At 45.2% G+C, this 21,997-nt stretch overlaps 1 protein-coding gene and 1 long non-coding RNA gene across 4 annotated transcripts; one reads left to right on the top strand and one right to left on the bottom strand.

The window, feature by feature from the left end:
- Positions 1-414: 414 nt before the first annotated feature.
- LOC120905189 (activating transcription factor of chaperone) lies at positions 415-20,580 on the bottom strand. Of its 3 annotated transcripts, none has more exons than XM_040316053.1 (4): positions 20,418-20,580; positions 18,768-19,085; positions 18,557-18,664; positions 415-3,009 (listed from the first exon to the last, which is right to left on the bottom strand). In XM_040316053.1, exons 2-4 carry the CDS (start codon positions 18,919-18,921, stop codon positions 1,829-1,831), a joined length of 1,443 nt encoding a protein of 480 aa, XP_040171987.1. In that variant the 5' UTR covers positions 18,922-19,085; positions 20,418-20,580; the 3' UTR covers positions 415-1,828. The 3 variants fall into 3 exon arrangements, with proteins under 3 accessions (XP_040171987.1, XP_040171986.1, XP_040171988.1); XM_040316052.1 differs by having other exon boundaries at positions 18,557-18,667; XM_040316054.1 differs by lacking the exons at positions 18,557-18,664; positions 18,768-19,085; positions 20,418-20,580 and adding an exon at positions 9,739-11,728.
- On the top strand, positions 14,476-16,356 carry LOC120905190. The gene is made up of 2 exons (XR_005739884.1): positions 14,476-14,754; positions 14,826-16,356. It is a non-coding gene; the product is annotated as an uncharacterized LOC120905190 (long non-coding RNA).
- Positions 20,581-21,997: the final 1,417 nt, after the last annotated feature.

Below are 21,997 nucleotides of genomic sequence, written 5' to 3' on the forward strand. Positions count from 1 at the left end.
TGGCATAGCCTCGAAAAGCAATCAATTTATTATTATTTGTATTTAAAAAAAAAAGGTTTGTGAATGTTTTAGGTACATTATTAATTCTATTATTGCATTGTTAAGGCCTTTTTTGCAGCAACCTACCATGATAGTTGCATTCTACGATCAATACGCTAGTACCTGGCCTGCCACTCCCTAGTGCACATACAAGCACGATCGATGATCTCATCGATCAAGTTATTTGAAACGCGAAGATAAAAAATTCACCCTCCCCCAAGATCCATACAGACGAGATGATCGTAGACTAGACGTTGGTTTTTTTTGAGCCGGTTTTTTTTCTTACAAATATCTTTCAAACACATAGACAAATAATAACGCCAACCAGTTTTCTTTCCCCGTTCGGTATAGGGTTTACCGATAAAAATATATATATTTGAATAAACAAACGGGGGGGTTTTATTTTCTGTGATCAAAATCTTCATATTCCTTTCTGGATGTTTTTTATGTGTATTATTACGCCATCACTATCGTATTGAATTCGTTCGCTGCACGATTTGTGCCTTATGGTTGTTTAGAATGAAACGTATTTGAACATGAAATACAGTGCATTTAAAATGTATTAAGAGAGTGTGTGTTTCTTTTTTTTTTTAATTGCCTTCCCTGACCCTAATCTATAACACAGTTTGAGTGAAATTTCGATCCTGTCTCTCTGTTCCTCACTGTCGTTGACAAAAAAAACAAAACGTTGTACATATGTTTTTCTCCCCGAATTCAATACGATCCCCTTGCGCCATGAAAAAAAAAAGAAAGAAACCGTTCCCCCGCCGGAGTGGTGGTAGACAAACGGTTCTGCAGAGCTTCGGCACAGCATCACACTGCACGCCATACACAGAAACCGCCTGCCCACCCACACCGGCAGGGAGCGGGAAGGGGGGGGGGGGGGTTCACAAAAATACAAAACATAGAAACGGCCGTACAATAAATGGCGTCAACTAGCGACGTATGCGTAATCCGATCTCAACGTGAAAATCGAAATTTCCACCGACATTCTCCTACGATTAACTGCAAATGGTCGATGATGGGTAAGATCGATAGAACTAGACAACGAACCTCGGTGGCGGCATTGGCGCGACAAAGTGTCCGGCACAATTGGGTATAACGATTGCCTTTCACACCCCCAACTACCAACGCCACCTCCTCTATGGGACTACAAAACCCTCTACTCTCTCTCTGTCTCTCTCTGCTCTCTGCTAAGATTCTTCGACTTCTCACGACCGTGTTCCTCTAAAACTGAGTGTCGAGCTCGGGATCAGACCGGCGCATTCGTTAGCGCTGCTTACACTAAGCCGACGCGAAAGGAATGAAGATATGGAGTTTTGTTGTTGTTAAAGTCTAAAATGCATCCACAATGATCCCTCCTCTTCTACCCCTGCTAAGGTGCGTTATAAAGGTGTCCTTGGGGTCCTCCTCATACCTCACCTAAGAAAGGGTAGCTTCGGCTCGGACATATAGCATGGATGCATGGATGCATGTTTAAAATAACGACGATCGCTAGGACTGTCTCTCTACACGAAGAAGGTACGCGAAGTAAGTATTTTAATGGTTGTTCTGGTGGCGCGCTGAAGCGCTGCTCTCTCCAAGTTTGCCGTTAGCTCGGTAGCGATTATTGATTGAGCTCCTGATTTTAATATTGCTTTATTTTGCAGGCAAACTACTTTTGCGTGTAAACTATAACTGGGGTACGAGAGATACAAACAATAATTATCTTTTACTGCTTTTTTTACTTTTACTTGACTGTTTTACAAATGGAAAATGTTTTGAATCGCTTTTTTTGCATTTGCTTCTGTTAGATCAAACCCTTGCTACGGCAAAACTCGCGCATCAGCTTCTTGATGCAGCTGATCTCGCGCCCCAGATCCTGCGACTTGCGCTTCAGCTCGTCATTCCTTTCGCGCAGCTTGCTCTCCTCAATAAGAATCTCCTCGATTTCGGCCTTCTTCTTCTGCCGGTAGCGCGTGGCCGCGTTCTTGTTTTGCTCCTTCTTGCGGGACTTTTTCTCCTCCGGCGCGCGGCCACCGTACGTGCGGGTGGTGGTGCTGCCGCCGCCAGTACGCTTTTTCGTGACGGCACCGCCGTTCCGGACGGACAGCTTCTTCGTCTTCGACGGGCTCCAGTCATCGTCGTCGTCGTCGTCGGCGGCGGCAGCCTCATCGTGCCGGCTACCGTAGTATCCGGACGATTCGGCCGAATCGCTGTACACGGGCGAGTGGGCGACCAGCGAGGAAGCCGACGAAGCTGACGACAGCGAATCGGCACCATTCTCAACCGAACCGGTCTCGGAAAATCCGGCACACGAATCCTCATCGTCATCGCCGCCCTGGAACGAATCATCGTCCATCTGCAGACTGCGCACGATGTTGGCCATCTCGCTCAGCTGCTGGGGCGTGTAGGTTTCGCTGAAGTGGAACGGAGCGGACCCGATGTCGGCCGGTACCTGCTGCAACGGTTCCATCGTGGCGGTTTGCTGCTGCTGCTGCTGCTGCGGCTGCTGCATGCCACCAGCACCGATCTGCGTCATTGTGGCATACTCGTCCACGATGTAGTAGCCGGTCGAGAGCACGTTAGTACCCTGGACGAACGGAACCTGCTGCTGCTGCTGCTGCGGCAACAACAGTTCCGAATTCGACAGTGGAGCATACAGGGGTTGGAACTGCTGTGCTAGCTGCTGTTGCGGCAACGGTAGCTGGGTCTGCATGGGCAGGACGGTACCGACAACACCACCGAAGGCCGTCGTTTGGGGCGGCGTTTGCGGCGGTGTCAGCTGGCTCATCAGCTCCAAGCTGCCGGCCCCGGGACAGTCAAACTCCATCATCAGCTCCGGTCCGGCCCCATTGCTGCCCTTCGCCTCCGGCTGCAGCGTGAACGGGTAGAATTCATCCTCCACAACGGTCGGCAACGCGCCATAGCTGGCGGCAAGCAGCTCGGACTCGCTGGACGATATCTTCACCTTGTCATCGTAACATAGATCTGGCGGGAGAAATAAACGAAAAAAAAAGAATAATTAGTTAATATTATCTTTCAAGTGCATTAACCGTCAAAAGAGCATTCTAGACTCGAATTTCTTCCCCGCGGGACAGCAACAGCTGGACCGCGATCACGATTCCATTGGATGGTGATAAAAGAGTTCCATTCAACGACAGCAAAATTCAATGCATTATAAATAAAAGGCATCACATCACGGCGGGGACCTTGCAGATACGGTTGACCGTAAGAACAAATCGACACCAGCCAAGAGAGATAACCGTTGCACGAGATCCGGCTCAAACCGGATTGTCCCGAAAAGTGGATCGTTTACAAAACCGGCTATTGTTTCTATCGTCGTCGCATCGTCGGCTCCACCTTTGACCGTTGTTTTGTGCCTCGGCAGCCGTCAAATTTACAACTGTTCCTCCCTCCGTTCACCTTTTGGACATTTTTTATCGTTAGACGTTGATTAACTAGGCTTGTGATTGTGCGAGATTGAAGCTATAGAGTCAACATGTTGAATTATTGAAGGGAATATTTAAGACTGGCGAAAACAATGAATGAGGATTTGAACGCAACCGTCTCTAATGTTAAGCGACGAACGTCCAATAGTGCGCTAAGCGGAGTACCACACCATATGCTGCAGACGGTATGACTCACAACACTATCCACCGTTTGCAAGGCAAGAGAGCATAGCATAATCAGGAGCATTTTACACTCTCAAACTATGATGTCACGCCAAACCTCGCGCCTCATCGCGCTAAGGCCAATTTCCAACCGCACTCTGAGCGATAACGCTCCGATAAGATATTCTTATTACACCTCTACACACAGACACAGACCGAGTTTGATTTTTTGCGATATAATGGTACAGACCTGTACTGTACGGTAGGGTGTGCTGCACCTTTCTTTCCTTAGCAACAAACAGCGCGTTTATGCTGCAAATATGTTGCGCATAGCAACATAAAGGTAAGATAAGACTGCTATTGCTGACATGTTGGTGAGTGTTGGCGTTTTTCTGTGCCCTACTGTTACCCAGGGGAGGACACGTTGTAGATTACATTTTATGACTCAAACGTTCGAAAACGGACCTGCTTTACGTGTAGAAGCGCCAGCCCAACTTTCTCTGCATCAAGCTGTGAGAAGCAACAACAAATCCCCCTCTCTTATAATATTCAAAAGTTCTAAATACACATCTCGTCCGAAAATAAAGGGTGGTTTCCACCCCCCCTCCCTCCTTTCTTATCGCGCTGCCTACCTGCGCGGGGAAAGTGATAGTTAAACATTTCCGCTCGTGATGTGCAGCGTCAGGCTTTTGCGTTGCTCGCGCGATTCGGCCCGCGGGATCCGGTGCAGCAGGCCCCCGGTCGCCCCACCGGCACAGTAGCAGCAGCAGCAGCAGCGACAATCCCGGGACACGGTGCAGCAGCAGCAGTGTACCGAACCCTCACAGATTGGGCGCGAAGACGAGAGCGGTGCGGCACCACCACCACCACAGGCGGCAACCGACGCAGAAACGGCAAACGATGACAACGGCGTTCCAACACCCGGCAAACAACCGTGCAGCAGCGGTGCGTAAGCGTTTATCTTCATTGACACAGGCGGCGGAGGAGATTGTCTCTGTGGACCGTGGGGGTGATTCTCCTTGCGCTTTTTGTGGTGGACAGAACAGAACAGTGTCTACTTCTTTTCTCCTTCCGTATATCTTTCCCAGCAAGGGGATGCAATGCTGATCACCACCACCACCAACTTGATCGCTTATTTCAAATCTCTATTTAAAACTCAACCGAATGAAGCTACTAAATTTGAGGTGGGCCTTTAGGTAAGCCTTCTTGCGCCCATTCGAAGTCTCTTTCTGTTGCCGCACACTACAACAACCCAGCGCACACACTAACGGTCGGCTGCAAACTAAACTGACTCCTGGGCCCCACCAAACGGACGCCCGAGTCCTCTCCTCGCAAGTTGCCATCAACATCATCATCATCATCATCGGCGGCGGCGGCGGGTTGCGCTCTTATCGGTACCATGAACCTTCCCACCCCAACCCAATAGGTGATAAGGCAAGGGCAGTGGTAGTAGTCGCGGGATAGGTGGCACCCCTTCTCCCCGATGAGCCTGGGATGATGATGCCTGCGGTGCACGATCTTGAACCAGCTCCTCCACGGACCTCCAGGGGTAAGACAATAAATAGGAAATTTGCCAATGAAACCCCCACTGGACACATACCACGCATCACAAATACAAAAAAAGAGAGAGAAACAAATACATTGTAGAGAGCGAAAGAAACACTTTCTTCCTTGATGGAGCTTTAAATACGATCGCGCGCGAGGGTTCGTCGCTTCTAACGATGAAACCGAAGGACACGCGTGGACTTCTATCAGGCAGGGGGCATCTATTTCGGGGACAATGGTCTCCCGACTCGCCGATTGTGCACTCTTTCGCATCCAACCCCCATCCCCTTTAGCTGGTGTTGTTGGTTCAGGGTTCAGGTTAGGCTTCCACAGACAACAACGGTTGCTTGCTGATGCTGCTACTCGTTAGTCCCGTCGTTATCTAATACCAGGCCAAAAGCAGAGCTTTATTGTGAGAGCTAAGCCAGACAGAAATTCCAGAACTTTAACTCTAATGCAAGTGATCTTTCCGCGATGATCGTGCTATACACGCATGAGAGCAAGGCATTGACCGGGTTCAAGGAAGCTCGTGGTACGAATTTCCGGATCACTGCGCTCCGTACGGTGCAAGGTCTTCTTTTGGGGCCATAAGCCAACAACGAACCAATCTCGTTCTACTTCTATTTTCACGGTCTCATTTTTGTACCACGAACAACACACGTGAATTGTGTGGTTTTTCTTTCCATTTTGCTTGCTCAAACAAACAAACCAATATTGCAACAATAACAACGCACAACAACCGTGCAAAACACGATGCGTTGCAGTCTTCTTCTCTCCATTTCTCGCCTTCGATCGATCAATCAAATCTATATTAGATCAATGTGACAAAACATTGGTGTTGGTCGGTTCGGATCACGCCACGCCACCGGTCGATTGGCGGCATTGTGTGAGACCGTCGTTTGATATCAGTGTCACGTTTTGCAAAACAACATCGTGCGATACTACCACTCTCCTCTTGATGGTGGGTCAGAGAGATATTGGGTACACAGAGAGAGTAGGGATTAAAATGCCATATTTCCCTCCCGATTATGTGATCTTTCTTTAATGAGCATGCACTTGTCTCGCAAGGCAAGGACTCTTTATGATTTGTTGTGTCACTCTAAATCACAATTTCATCATAGCGATCATTACAATATCTGGCTCACTCACTCCAAACTACTCTATGGCCATCAGTTGCATTCTCTAGCTCCTTCGCACTTGTTCTTTCTCTTGAACTCATTAAAGCATTACGCGTACATACACGCTCGAGCTGACCTACTTTTGGCATAAACACACACACCAGAAGTCCTCAATTCGCACGCAGCCGAACCAAAACACCGAAGGAATAGAAAGGCAAGGCCAGCGGGTCAATTCATTGATAACTTCTACACCACCACCACCACCTGCAGCAGAGCTCCTCCACTTTGCATTCTTCAACTTCAAATTTGGCGGGCTTAGCTTTGCTTTAAGCTTCAAAAGCAGCACTGCGTGATCAGAAAGGGTCATTGGCTTGTGCGTTTTTTGTTGTTATTCGGCGAAGCATTTCAAGTTTCAAGGTTACAACATTGGCGTTGTGGTTTCAGGGGTGTGCTGCTTCTTGTGCACACTTCCTGTCATTGCAAATTTGTTAGAATTAATCGAATAGAATCTTTCCACGCAAACATCAAATTGCAAAGTGAACATTCCACCAGATGCAAGAAAAACAAACCCATAACATTTATCACACATCATACGTGCACACAACTCCCTTTGCGCACCCGGCTAGACACTCTCCATTACAAAAGCCGGAGTGTGTTGCAGTAGCACACCGAATACACCCAGCGACTGCTGCTTGGCGTACTTGCTTGCTTGGCGCAGATATAACCCGATACAAAAATATAAATATTCATTGACCGTGGAGAATGGAAAGCGCTCTAAGGCTGGCAGAGTTTGGCGGCCTCCCTCGGGGCGATCCAGCACAACCCTTCCGAGGGGAAGGTGTATCCATCCCACTACTAACACGATGCGAAACCTGTTCCTTCCTATGGCAAACAATTCCTCATTGTCGCACGGGAACACCGGTTTCTTCGTTCCATTCCAGACCTTCCTTCCTCTTCGACACACAGGTTGGTTCGTGGTGCCTGCCTGGTGGTGTCGTGTATATTCATGGATTCCGCTTTTATGGGTTCAGATTCCACACAATGCAACATTCGCTTTCTTACGCACGCACACACAGGACCTGGGACTAAAACCCACTTGGGAAGGAATGGTAAAACTGGTTAAAAGCAGTTTGTTCAAGCTCTCTTAAGTCGCGCAGTTAGAACAATTGCCGTCACCGTCACTGTAACGATTGTGTGCAGTCCGTGAGCTAAAAAAAATGTCCCCAACTCCCGCCACAATGTGACCGAATATCGACCGACAGAAAATTAAAACCTGTGCCGGGCGTTTGATTAATAAATAGACCACCAGCTTTGCCGCTTACATTGGCCCGCTGCCCGGCTGTGTACTAAGCCGCGCTGTTTTAAATGGACGCCCACACACGCAACTTAACCACACCACATTTGCATGGGTAATGTTGTTACGTTAAACGAAGGGGGGAGAGGAGGATCTTCGTTTCCTTCCACACCGGTGGGGAATAACCACTCTAAAGCCACCCGCTATCTCCCTCCGCCTTCCGGGGTGTGTGTAGGTACTTGTTGTAAAACGATTCTCAATTAAAAAAGCGATCAAGGGTACTGGTACTCCCTAACCGCGATAATGGGGAAAGAGTGAGTGCTCCCGCTGCTTGATCGTTCACGATCATGATCATTTTGCATGGGAAAATTAAAGCCCATTACAATAGGCAGGTAAAACAGTAAAACAGCGTTCTTTATGCGTGCTTTATAGTGTAACGTAAGGAAAACGTTACACTCCATTCATGAGCAACTGTTTAGCGATGAGTTAAAGGTGTTTAACAGATGTGTGTATATGGGCAGAGAGGAACCTGTTAACGCAGGCAGAATGCATTATTTATACTGACGCATAGAGTTTACGCAACACAGGCGCCATTCCATAGGCAGTAAAGTAAACAGTCTGACGCACAGAGCTGTACAGATATTGTTGAGGTGAGTTTATTGAATTCCCATCTCATCTGTGAGACCTAGAACTGTGATCTACCTATGCCTAGAAGTATGGGAAACGCGCGGAATAACAATAATAACTTCCGGGTTTAATGCACATTTCAAACCTCGTGTATGTAAAAACCCAATCCAAGATTGTGTTAAAATCAAATAACACAAGTCGATAACATATTATGAAAATGAAATATTCAAATAAGAATTTGCAGTCATTATAAAAAAAATCCCCAAATCAATGATATTGATGAATATTTTTAAAGAATTAACAGAAGAAATTCCAAGATGTCCAAGAAAACAAAAAACGTCATACATTGTTGAACTATAAAACATCTAAAAGATAAGGTACCAAGAATCAAGGGAATTCACAATAATTAAAAATTGGTTTAAGATCAAGATCAATCATCTAAAGGTCCTGATTCTTCATCATGTTCAAAACGCATTCCAACTCCCCCAGTGTGCAACCCGGCACAGATATCAAAATGCTATACTACCAGCAAATAAAACGATAAGTCATAGTCCACACACTCATCCACGGCGGTAGGGGGGGACTCACCGACGGCGTGCTGGATCAATGTCCAAACACACACACTTTGAGGTGCGCCCTCTATCGGTAACCTAATTTTGGACGGAATCTAATCTACCAACTACTGCGCGCACCGTACACCGATTGATCAAAGATGGGCCCTCCTCTCTCAACAATTTGCGCAGTTCTGTAGCGGCACCATCTCTCTAGATTCATGCGCTCAATGCTAATGCCAATCACTTAAAATAAGGCCACAAAACCACACACCACACCATTGTGCAATCTGATCCTGATAGACGTATTGTTTAGTAAGATGTGCATGCATCATCACACCGGATCATTCTTCAAAACCCCCACTACAAAGCCCCACAAAATGCATCGGACCTCTTTCGAAGTGTGTGTTCGCGTGTGCTGACTTATCAGCCTTTTCGCAGCCTTACGGCCCATCTGCCCAAAGAAACAAAAGCCGTGTTGTTTTCATTCTTGCGATCATAACGCTCCCGACCAGTGTGTCCTAGCCATACCGCCCGGTTCGCTCAACACACACTTATCAGACTCACACGCGCCGCCGATGAGTGTGACGACGAACCTTCGAAAAAATAAAAACCGATCGCGCCTTAACGCATCCGCCGCTTCATCGCATCATCTGTGGCCTCTTCTGCTATGCGCGAAAAGGCAAAAGTCACAAGAAACTGCCGCGGTTTGCTGATAACCGACCGAAGATAGTGGAGCTGTTTTGCATTTGCAGAAGAAGCAAAGGGCGACGCATCTCTTCACACTGGACTGGAGTCAAACTGGAGCAATGGCTTCAGGTTTAATCTTCGTTTCGTTGCTGCACGATCCAAGAGGAGAGCCATCTTCATTTTATGACGGGTGTTTACATATCGTTTCGAGGGAGCACTTTGAACCCATACACATGTGAGGGGGCAAATGCAAATTCAACTTGAATGCGTTTCATACTAACCGTAGACATTCATCATCTCGTAGGGATCACCCCGCTCGAAGGGGTTTGTGTAAACCGTGTGGGTTGATTTGTCGAAGCTTTGCTGCTGCCGCCAATTCCCACCCAAGCCGTTCTCTATTGTCTATCCCCTACTCTGATGGCTAAAGTTACTTCCTTTCACCTGTTACGAAGTGAATTGAACGTCTTCCGATGTCTGTATCTAAAGACACTCCTGCTCGAGAGGCTCCTTGAGACAGCTCGAATCGTATGTGTGTGCGTGTTTACTGCTTTATTGCTTCCTGTCCTGCTGCTCTCTCTCTCTCTCGCTTCGCTCGTACCGTCGTCCGAGTTAGAACAATGACAAACAATCTAATTTACGCGGTTCAAGTGCTAATGACTACTTCTACTACCTAAAATTAATCTCGCAACAGTGCAATCACACTAAAGTTTAAAAATGTATATATGCTTCCTATGACTAAACCTCTGCTGCTTAAAAGCAATATCCACCAGGGATTCGAAAATATGGGCACAAAAGAATTTCACAATTGGTTTTTCGACAATGCGCTAATGCTATTTCTCCTCCAGGCAAGAATCGAGTGGCAAAAATTGGAAATATTAATGCTGCCAAAAATTGGTACAAAACCTTAAAAAGAAAGGATAACGAAACGGCAAAACAGTGGCGGCCACACCTCCAAAAGCTCACACACACTCACCCACTAACCCCCGAGAATGTGAGTCAACCTCTGTCTGTGTGTGTACGCCGGCGCTGAGAGAGACTTTACCGCACTACAAAATCGTACTAAAATTTAAGCAAATCGTCTAATGATCGTTAACAACAAAACAAGCAAACAAATTATTGTTTAAAAGTATTTATATAAAAAAAACACACAGCAATTTTCAATCACAGATATTGTTTGCGCACACCAAATGAGAAATAAAATATTTCAATATTAAACACACACGCACACAGGGTGGGTGGGTGTTAGTGGTTTTGAGTATTGGCAAGATCCCTCGGTTTGCAGTTTTGTCTATTTTCGCGTATCCTTAACTCTCTTCTTTTTGGGGAGGGTTTGTTGTTGTTGTTGTTTTTCGTAATGCCTCTTTGCCTCCGGAGAATGGTTTAATAACTCTAAAACCGTACTAAAACTGCAAAAAAGAGAGCTTTCTTTAATTATTGTCCCTATATACGTCTCCTTCTCAATTCACAAGTGTTCGTTTTATTCTGCACGTTTTACGTGGCGTTTTCCTACTCAAAAAAGCATTGGCCGTTGTACAAGCGTAATGGGGTTTCGACTCGTGCTAAAGGTCCTTGGACTGTGCTATGTTTGTTGCCCTCTTCCTCTCTCTCTCTCTCTCTCTCTCTAGCTCGCTCGGAAGGACTCAGACGGCAGCAGCAAGCACGGTACGCACCAACGCCACCGGTCGTCTCTTCACCAGCTTCTGGGAGTTGAACACGATCTCGCGATTCCAAGTGTATCGATAGGCCACCGCAACGACGGCCACGACGCTCATGCTCACGGGTGGTAGCGGTAGCACTGTATGCCCAATCTTGCCAGCCCCGTTGCTACAGGGCACGAAAAAGGGGTTAGGATCCCGCACACGGCACACACAGACACACACTTTTTACATTAAACTTCCTGGTCCTGGTATCGCTCCACCGGCAAACACCAGACGACAGCGGACGACCTTCTTTTGCTTCATACACCTCCGCTCACCGAAGCCACACGGACACACGGGACACGCACACACACACTCCGGTGTGGTAAGTTTCACGCGCACTTTTCCTTTCTAAAAATGTCGTGTGCGCGTAAACTGTTAACTGAGTGATTCAATTAGAACACTTGTCGTATTTGTTTGAATAATCACTTGCCGAAATAAAAACAAAGCACAAAAGCTTCCACAACAAACCAAACGGCAACAATCAGAAGAATAAGCAACGCAAGCAAAGCTTTACGCAAGCGCTAGCGCAACCACGCGGACACGCGACTCAAACGATCGACTGAGTGTAACTGATTGAGCCTGTTTTGTGATGGCGCCGCCGCCGGACACCCTCAGCAGCAGCAGCAGTACCCAGCTATTGGTATTGGTGGTGGTTCTAAAGGTGATTTCGATTCGATTTCTCATCCCCCGAAGCAGGGCAGGGTGAGTGACGGCGCATTTTGCTGAAACCCTGAAACAAACACAAACGCATTCCGCATCGCGGTGTGTGCGTATCAACACCACCGTCAAAATGGCTCCACCACACACACACACACACACATAAGGGCGTTAAGTGTGCTAGTGTATTACCCCCGCGCAATCAATCCAGGCCAGGAGAGCCTAAACGGAGAGCGGGCGAACCGTACACATCGTGGTCAGTGAGAGTGATCAACACCCCGAATACTATCGCGCAACCCCCGTGTTTTGAGGGGGTGAGGGTATCGACGACCAAGACGACCACACAACCCCCGCTAATCCCACACCAATACACCCAGCAGCACCCAGCCAAGCACGCATGTTTTGACGCACACCAATGCCACTAGCGAGCGCCAAGACGGGTCAAAATATAATGAGAGGCACAAGTTGCTCGCCCATTGTGTCGACAATCTCGCGATTCGTAATATTAATGGACGAGCTATGGGCTCTGAAAGCGTGTACTAGGGTGGGGATGGAATTGCACCACCTTGTAGCGTTCATCTCAACCTGCACCAGCGACATCCAGCGAAGAGCCTGTGTTTAACATTCCTTGCAATCCTCCTTTGTGCCTTTGTTTCCGTGCGCAAGCATCTTACGCATCTTCGTTTGGGTAGATGACACGTTTTTACACCCCAAACACACCAAACCCCACTTGTGGCCAGTGAAGGGTCTTCCGTAACGGTGTACCAGTCTGCAAACGCCATCGACGACAGCAGCAGTTGAACCTGTTTCACCACTTCCCGGGTGTTGTTCAAGACTCCGAACCACCCTTTACCGGGGAGGAGTAGCCACTTTCCCGTAGCTGCCCTCCTCTTCACGCCCGTGAAGGCTAATGACGGTGACGATGGCCATCCAATTTTAAGAGGTAAGCGCCGCCCCAGCCGACCCCTTGCTGGCTTTGCTGACCCGCGATAAGCGCAGCTGGTCCAGCGGGTCCAGCGGGTCCAACGGATCAGAAAGAAAGAGAGAGAATAAAGCCTATCACAACGCGCCATATCGTACGGCTACAAGACCCAGTGAAAGTCATCCGAATAAAAGCGGGCGACAACACAACACACCTGTTTGCCATGGATTTTCGTGTGGAATCGGTAAAAATATTCGAGGCTACCGAATTAATGGGTTTCCGATGTTGGGAGACAAACCCCGTCAGACATCGAGAGGGTGGGTGATGAGGGGGCTTGAGATTCCTAATTAGAGAGGTAATCTTTGACATTTTCATTTGAATCTTATGCAACGAGTGCTTGTGTGGAATGACCCGACTTCAAGCAGATGAGTTTGGAGATCGGCTTAAGCGAGTGAACAATTATGTTCCCCAATATCCCAATATAGCATCCTTGTTTGACAAATCCAATAGGAATTTGCAAGGCAGGCTGTCCAAACAGGGTACCATATAGTCCAATTCCCATCATATTAAGTTCACTTCCGAAAGGATAGAATCAAGGAAGTGTCCTACAACTATGAGGATCCCTGGAAACCCCAATAAAGTACTTCTTGTAGTACACATCGCACCACTCAATGCAACCTCCACATCACTTCAATTCTTTGAGATTAGCACTGACTGCCACAACGAATCGCCACCAATGCCGATAACACTTCGTTTTTCAGTGCATCATCCCTGTTTCCGACTGCATTATGCGTTGGTGAGATCACGGTCTGTGTTGTATTCTACTTTCCAGAGTGCGAGAAAACATCCTCTAACAGGTCATCTCGGGTGTGGGCACAACATACAGACATTAAGCCCTAACCTTCCCTCTATCTTATCACACCCGAGGCAAGAAAGAGCGCACAAAGCTCTTTCAGTGAGGACGCTTAATGCATTTCCCGGAAGGAAAGGGCAGCAGATTGTTTCAACCGAGTGACCGTTTATAGCAAAAAGTAATTTCACACGCTTAAAAACATGACACCAAAACAAATTGTTTTCATCAACAAACACGCAGCAGCGTCTGCTCTGGTTGCCCATCGGTGTGGTGTGTCCAGTTTGTCCCCTCCCAGGCAGTCTTGATATACAGACATTCCCGTACACACACACACACACACACACACACACACACACACACCAACTGACAGTGACAACGACGCAAATCCCCAATCACATGCTTCAATTAAATCGTTTAAATTATTTATCATTTACCGCGCGTTGTAAAACGTACATCAGCAGCGACTACCGTAAAAGGGTGGCAAGCTGGCAGGCTGGCGGGCTCGCGGCGCTCCTACCAGGGTTGTATGCAAATTGCGACAACATGCGACATATTATTGCCTGTGACTGTGATATTGAGACAAATCACTAGTAGCAGGACCGCGTACAACACATACAGGCAAGAAAATCAAACACACAAAAAGAATTGGATTGTCCATCGCTCCATCGACTGTCCAAGATTGACGGCCACGGGGTATTGCTCAAACCAGCCAACCCGTCAACCTGTAGGTTCCTGTTGACCGTTTCAAATCAATCAAAGGGATTTCCAGACGATTGGAAATTGCCGGTCGGTTGTACGGCCGTGAAGCGAGGGTTTCCCGTACCTCATCGCAAACCGGGCATCGAACGTGACAGAACACAAAAAGGCAGCCCTTTTTTTTGTTTGTCCCGAGAAACGGGTTTTGGAGAGGGTATTGCTTTCTTTCAAAACAACAATCTTCTCCCCCTTAGTTGTCGCTCCCTCTAGAAAAGGCATTTTGAGCGAGCTCGGCTTAGTGTCAATGTGTAAGGGTGTGTAAGGGTCGCTCGCGCTATCAGCATCCACCCAAACGTGCTTCGGGCTAGGGCAGAACGCGTTTCAGACACAGCCGGACAGGACACAGGCGCGGTATTACGTCCAATACAGGAAGCTAACCCGTCAAGGTTAGATACGGTTACATGTGTCTGTAAGTAGTGCGGTTGAAGTCTTCTGATTAAAACGTACTTTGTCAGCACAATATTTAATTCTTTGGACTAGGTGATGCTTTCCGGGTGTCTCAATGGATCATCAAGGGCTTCTGTAAAACAAAATCAATTTAACAAGTCATTGGAGCGGATCGTAGAAACTATTTAGAACGCAACGAACCAGTTCAAACCAGTCACAGTTTGCACTGGTTGTTAGATAAACGATCATTTTGTTTAATTCGTGACCGATCACTGAAAGAACCGGTTGCAGTAAACTAGCAAGACCTAGACGTGCAATCATGATTGATCAAGTGCTAATAAATTAACATATTGCAGCTATCATAACGAAACCGCTAAAGTAATCGAGACTATCAATATAATGCGGTAATTCCCAATCGATCCAGCAATACGTATCATTCCATTTTCATCATTATAGAGCTTCAAATTTGCTCGTAGCGAACGGATTTTTCAAAAACATTACTGCTCCTGCTTTACCTTCATTATTTACTAGTGAAGTTAATAAACTTGTTCCATTATTTTAACGCTCCAATGATAACGCCTTCAGCTCAACAAAGGAATAACGAAAGCATAAATAATAAACTTAAAATCCCCCGGCCCGGTCGAATCGAACACCACCAACTTCCTTTCTAGGTGGATCGATCATGCAGCAGTCACGTGATATCGCTAACCAGTAGCCGCACTCTAGCTGATTCGAGCCCACACGCACACACACCCAACCAATACAGCCATCGAACGCTCGCAGTAACATTGCCAAAGTTGATAGCTCCAAAGCACATTGGGGATGCATTTGGGGTCCGCTTGGGTCAAAAACTTAGAGCAAAACAAAAACGACCCAAAACGAAAGGAAAAAAACAGAACTCAAAAAAAAACACCAACTAACACAAAGCGATCGAAACGAATCATCCTCTCTCGGGGTGGCACACTGATCCCCACCACAAAACCACAGCCTGAATAATGATGCGTGATGGAGCAGGTTTTTGCTTCATGGAAGAGTTTGTTCCATTTTTTGTGTGTGTCTGTTTGTTTTTTACTTGAAACCTCTCGTGTCTTTGAAGGAATAGAGGGCATATAATTTACTAATTACACGATTTTCCTAAACCAGATACAAAAAAATGTTTCAATTGAAGTTAATCGTAACGTTTTTTTTCTCCAAACCGTTATTAGGTCTAATAAACAAAGTAGAGTTAATGTTTTGCCCTTTACTGACTTTTGTGAAGATTTACTTGTATAGAAGATCAAATACATATCATGAACGTTGAGTAGGTTAATTCATGTTTTTGTTATGTCATTAAAACTAAATTAAAAATTGTATACATTAGTATCTTATCTTGACTTCTTGATCGAATTCATTCGATAGTCAATTTTATATGTTGCAGTTCACTACAGAGGCACTCATGGAAATTGAAGATTAAAATGAAATAATCGTGATTTTCTCTCCATCTTATCAAGTCAGTCAGCTCACAACGCCCATCACACAACCAACGCATGAGATAGCAAATGGTAAATCAAATGCATTACGATTATGTTGCAGCGATAAACACAATTAGCATTATGGAAGAAATATAATCACAATATAATCCACATTACTGTGCTTACATGGTTATTTCATTTTCGACGGCAATAGCTTCAGATATCAGATATTGATTATACAAAACGATAATATAAAGCTTTCAGCCTTAGCTGATAGTCGTTTATTTAAAGGATCATATCTGATTAGCATTCAGGTGGATTTGATTGTTTGAAAATTGAGACAGCAATATTCATTGTAATTGCAATTTATAAGGGTTTATGTGCGCACTTACAGGGGTTTTTACTTGATTTCGCAAGCGTAGCAACATTTAATGCAACCGCAGCAATTGACAGGACAACGAGATCAGTTGTTGTCGGAACATCATCACGCCTAAGACAACCTACGGACTTGATATCACAACCGCGGTACACAATATCACAAAGGGTTTTGTGGCTTAAAGCAATCATTTAACCATCGCATATAAAATTTTTCAAAGTGATGCACACACACGAACATTGAAAGTACAGAGTTAGGTAAAATGTTCGTCCGTTATAATTGTGAATTTACATGAAAAAGTATGTAAATGTTCCCTCAAAAACTCCTAAAAACTTGTGAACAACCAAAATTTCAAGCTGATAATTCACCTGAATCCGTCTAAACACAAGTAGTTGAATATTTGCCTGAATCCGCAACACTGGAATTGTGATATAATGTACTGCGCTTGCGATATCAAGTGCAAAGGTTGACATAAACATAATGTCGTTCTGAAAACAACTGACGCGCTTGTACTGTCAAATGCTGCAGTTGGGTTTAACGTTGCTACGCTTGCAAAATCAAGTAAAAAACTCTGCATTAATGTGTTCGCACGTACATATCTACCCTGTTATGTATGATTGTATCTATCAGCGTATTTGTTAGTTGAATCTTTAGTGTGTAGTATGTGTGTAGTCATTACCATAAACTAAGGTAATGTTTTGTTTAGTGATCCTCGGACAGTCCTAACATATTACGGACGGTTGGAACAGAAGCTCACCACCATGACGAGCTTAGAGTGGTGATTTAACGCAATCAACTAATCGTGAAGCACTAGACAACCCAGATGCTGAATACCATCGTTCACCTTACTTACTTATCCGGCCTAAAAAGACGGCCTAAAAAGACTTTACGGGCTGGGTCGTCCGTTTCCATGCTTACAACATGGCCAGCCCACCGGAGCCTGGCGAGCTTGATTCGCTGTACGACAGTGAGGTCGCCGTACATCTCGTATAGCTCGTCATTATAGCGACTCCTCCATTGTCCTTCCACACATACGGGGCCAAGTATCCTTCTGAGCATCTTCCTCTCGAACGCGGCAAGAGGGCTTCGTCAGATTTGGACAGTGTCCATGTCTCAGAGGCGTATGTGAGTACTGGTATTATATAGGTACTATATAGTCCCAGCTTCGTCCGTCGACCATCGTTCACCTCACACCCGCCAAATACGGTGTCGAGGCAAGCTCCACTAAAGCCTTGCTCCTTGGTTGGGAAGACTACAAATTCTCATAAAAATTATGGAAAGAGAACGGCTGGAATCCGAGCCCACCCGGAATAAGGTGCATAAAACCGAGCAAGGAAACGTTCTCCGACCAGCCCATACATGTTATGAAGCACAATAGAACAATCAATGTTAAATTTAAGTCTAGTTCATAAATGATACGGCCAAATAGGCCGTTCTTACGAGAAATTAAAAAAAATGTATAAGGTTTACATGAAATATTAACAAATACATTGCAAAGTAATAAAATAAACTAAACAATAGGCAACAGGCAGAATAATGGATTCTCGTAGTCGAACTGAATATTTAAAAAAGTAACCATTTCCTGCTGTCAGTTATTTAAGTGTCTCTAGTTAGTCGGAAAATATCAAAAGATTCGCGAATGTTTTTCTAATTGCTTCTTTTGTTACGGAAGACAAGCATTTCATGTCTCTTCAAGAGGATAAGCTATACCTTTTGAGTCGTTTAGAAAACCTCCGCATTGCCGCAAGTCTAAGGCATGAAAAATGGAATGTACATTCTTAGTACAGTACAAGGTTATCTCGTTATACAAAAGAAAACGTCGTCGAAAAAGAAACGAAAAAGAAACGTTTAAAACAAACGTATTCCAAAACGTGACCATAAAGTGTAAACATAACAACGCGGAGCGATTGTTGACAAACCTTCGCTGCTGTTAAGAGTACAATGGTACAATTTTGCACCCATTATCCCCAGAAACACACAAAAAACACGTATCCTACCTTCAGGCAGCGTTTCAAGAGGAACCTCCAGAAAACTACCATCCACTAGTACCGATGGTTCCGGCTTAAAATCAGTTTCTAAATCGATGAGAGCATTATTGAACAGGTCTTCTAAAACGAAACAAATTAGAGAGAGAAAAAAGCAAATTGAAGTGAATTTTGTTTGGTTTGCTTGAAGCTTCAAATATGCCAGTGCACGAAAAACACACACCTTTGCAGTAATCGTAGGTGTCGTCGAAAATGGACTCCTCCTTAGCAAAGGAGAAGTCGGATGGAGACGCCGGCTCCATCTTGCCCTCCCAATCGATCTTCAGGGGAAAGGCGGTCGGCGTCGTCAGCATATCCATTAGTGAGGCGGACTGCATTGGTGCGGAAGTTGGATGTTGTTCTTGTTGATGATGATGTTAATGTTCCGCTAAATTGCTCCTGGGCAATGATGGTGGATGATGGTAAAAATTGTTCTTGTACGAAATCGGTGGCCTCCGTCGCTGGGGACATCATTTTGCTGGTTTGGGGTGCCATGACGGCGCTGGAAGTGGGAGAAAAGCAGAAAAAAACCATCAGTGTTTGTGCTAGCGTAGACGTCGAAGGGTTTCATTTGAAAGTGCAACACTTGCTCAGCCCATGTTGAACACGGCAAAATCGCAAAAATCCCCCGTAACCAATTACCTCACAATCAAACTATACGATCGAGGCAGCGTAAAGTAACAAAACAAATACTATTGCATCTGGCATATCTCTTATCGCCGTACCATCGCACTCGACAGTAAATAAACAGCGTTTCGTTTTCGATAAGATTTCGCATTCCGCACCGACCACTTACAAGGGTTCGACGTTAAGAAAATTGATTTCACCCAACCCCCAGGTGGGTTACCTGGCAACGTACAGCGCGGGTCTTTTCTAATGCGATGACGATGACTCATGCTCTCGCAGCTAGAGATCAGGAAATGTGGTGTGCGTATTTGTGCAACATATTTGTATGTGTCTGTAGGGGTGTGTGTATGAGGGTATAAGAGCATCACGGCAAAATTGCTTCGTCATTCGCATAGCATTAATATGTGACGCTAATAGCAGCATCACGTCACCCGCTTCACTACACGGATGCCGGGCCGATCGACCAATGGTCAAAACGTTGTGAAATTCGCTATTCCAACACATGGAGCATTTTTTTTTTTCTACAACAAAAAATAACTCTAACCCATGCTTCAAACAAGCCGTGGTAAAAGTAGGTCAACATAACGCTCAACGCTGCAGAAAAAGAAAATCTGCACCGTGTTGAACTAGCAAGTGCAACACACCCCCACCCATCAATCTATTTAACCCATTAAAGTTTCCATCACAAACCAGTTTTTCTTTTCCCCCCGATAGGCCGAGTAGGCCGTGCTTTTTTCGCCACACACCTGGTGTGTTGAGTCCAACGGGCCACTAACACCACCCCGAGGGGAGTGAAGGCGTCCAACATGAATTGCAAGCACGCGCATAGGGCATTACATCATTCTCGACCGAAATAAATTTCCCTCGCTTTTCCCAAATTTCCGGCATCGTTCGATGGGCGCTTTGTTTTCCTTCCGTTTGACACCCGTTTGGTGACGGTGCGATAACGCTAAGCGGGTAAAATTGCTGCATTTTTGATTGCAGTTTACACACACCCCTCCGCCCTCCCGGTACGCACAGTTCCAGCCAACCCCTTTCCTCCATGACGCGTATGGCCCCAGGGGCTCAATGGGCATGTGTATGTTGCGTAGCAAATATTTCGCACCCCTATGCCCCTTCTCGTTCCTTTACACACCCGTTTGTCTACGAATCACCCTATTGCTTCTCACTGTTCCGTGGGTATATGGAGCGATTTATCGATACTTACAACGTGTTAAATAGCATTTTGTTGGGTGTACTTTGGGCACCGTAGTGCGCTTGCTTTGCAGCTGGCGATTAATCCATTTTTCACCTTTTTATGAGCACAACACAAAATTTCAGTACGTTCGTTCTTGGTGGCTGCATTTGGGAAACTGAACTCCAATCGTCGCGTGTAAACCACGGTACGGTGTGTAGAAAAGCAGGTGAGATCATGACGCTTTGCGAACCGCCATATTGTACACACGTTTCAATTTTGATGCGTTGGCATGTTGGTACGTTGAACATTATTTTGAATGTTTTTTTTTTTGTTATTGTTATTATTACTTGAGTTTTTATACCATTACCACATCATATAGATTCCAGTAAATTATCGGCACACAATTTTGATTAATTTTAATATTTTATCAGTTTTACCTTTATAATTTAAAACTTTTTTTAATTTAACTTTAAAAATTCCTGTTTTTATTTATCAATTAATCCTTAATCCTGATTTCTAGTTGACTACACGTTCAAATGCACAGCATAATACCGTTAATTTAAAACAAAACTTTCCGTGGACAAAAAAAAAATAGCTTAATTTAAATATTCGTGCTTCCGATTACAATTTCACTCAGCCCAGTGTGCAATGGGCCAAATATTCCGATTGACAGGCTAATTTACAGCTGATCGTGTATTGATGATCTTCGCTGGCGGTTGCGACGGAAAGGTAAACAAGGCAAAGGTGAAAAGCCGACGCCTATAAAAACAGAGAGTTTTGTGTGTTATTTTGTGATCAAGCGCAAAAACAAGCTTTTGCAAGTTATAAGTAAATTAAAAATTTTCATAGTGAATGTGAGTATGGTAGTTTGGTGAATACCGGTCGTGCAACGTGGAAACATTTTACCTGGTGAGTGCCGATCGATTGATCTTTTATTGCATTTCTCATTCGTGTCTTTCGTGCATAGAAAATGTATTGTAATGATAACATCATTGTGACTAAAATTAATAACTCATGTCGTTCTTTCACATCGTAATTCATATAACTCAGTATAATTAACTCCGTAAAAGTCAATGTTAAATTGATCCGTTGAAGTGTATTGTGCGAAAGAAATTTAGGCTAACACATTTAGATCACGTGATTCCGGACACATCATGTTCCATCTCGTTAATAGGAAGAACGATTTCCCTTCGATATAGAATTAGAATTTAAAATATCTTGTATCTGCAAATATCTGCTTACGTAATCTATCGAACCTAACGTACTGTGGGTGGGGATATTTGCCATCAATTGTCATCATCAGGCGCGCAAACCTTATTACAATACATCATGCCGGCCCCATACGGACCAAAAACCTGCACCATCAAAACAAATTTATTCCCAAAACTTTCTGCACCAATCAATGTGCAATCGCGAAATAAATAAACGCCTCGTAAACCTTATCAAATTCTGCCAATCGATCAAGCGTTCGCGCGTTCGCTTTCGCGTCAATGAGATAATTAATATGCTGTCTCCGAAACAATTATCTTTGATTGTGTCGCGAGAGATCGCACGGTTTAACCTAGTATTTGGGCACACGCTAGTGCAGAACGCTAGTACACACGCTTGCC

The sequence above is a fragment of the Anopheles arabiensis genome, chromosome 3, assembly GCF_016920715.1.
Source record: "Anopheles arabiensis isolate DONGOLA chromosome 3, AaraD3, whole genome shotgun sequence".
Lineage (NCBI taxonomy): Eukaryota > Metazoa > Arthropoda > Insecta > Diptera > Culicidae > Anopheles > Anopheles arabiensis.

What these genes read in the sequence shown, in the direction of transcription:
- LOC120905189 (XM_040316052.1), bottom strand. Translation starts at nt 18,921, where the DNA reads ATGCAGTCCGCCTCACTAATGGATATGCTGACGACGCCGACCGCCTTT. An exon ending in CACCTACGATTACTGCAAAG is followed by an intron (nt 18,668 to 18,767) that starts GTGTGTGTTTTT and finishes GTTTCGTTTTAG; the next exon opens with AAGACCTGTTCAATAATGCT. An exon ending in TCTTGAAACGCTGCCTGAAG is followed by an intron (nt 3,010 to 18,556) that starts GTAGGATACGTG and finishes TTCTCCCGCCAG; the next exon opens with ATCTATGTTACGATGACAAG.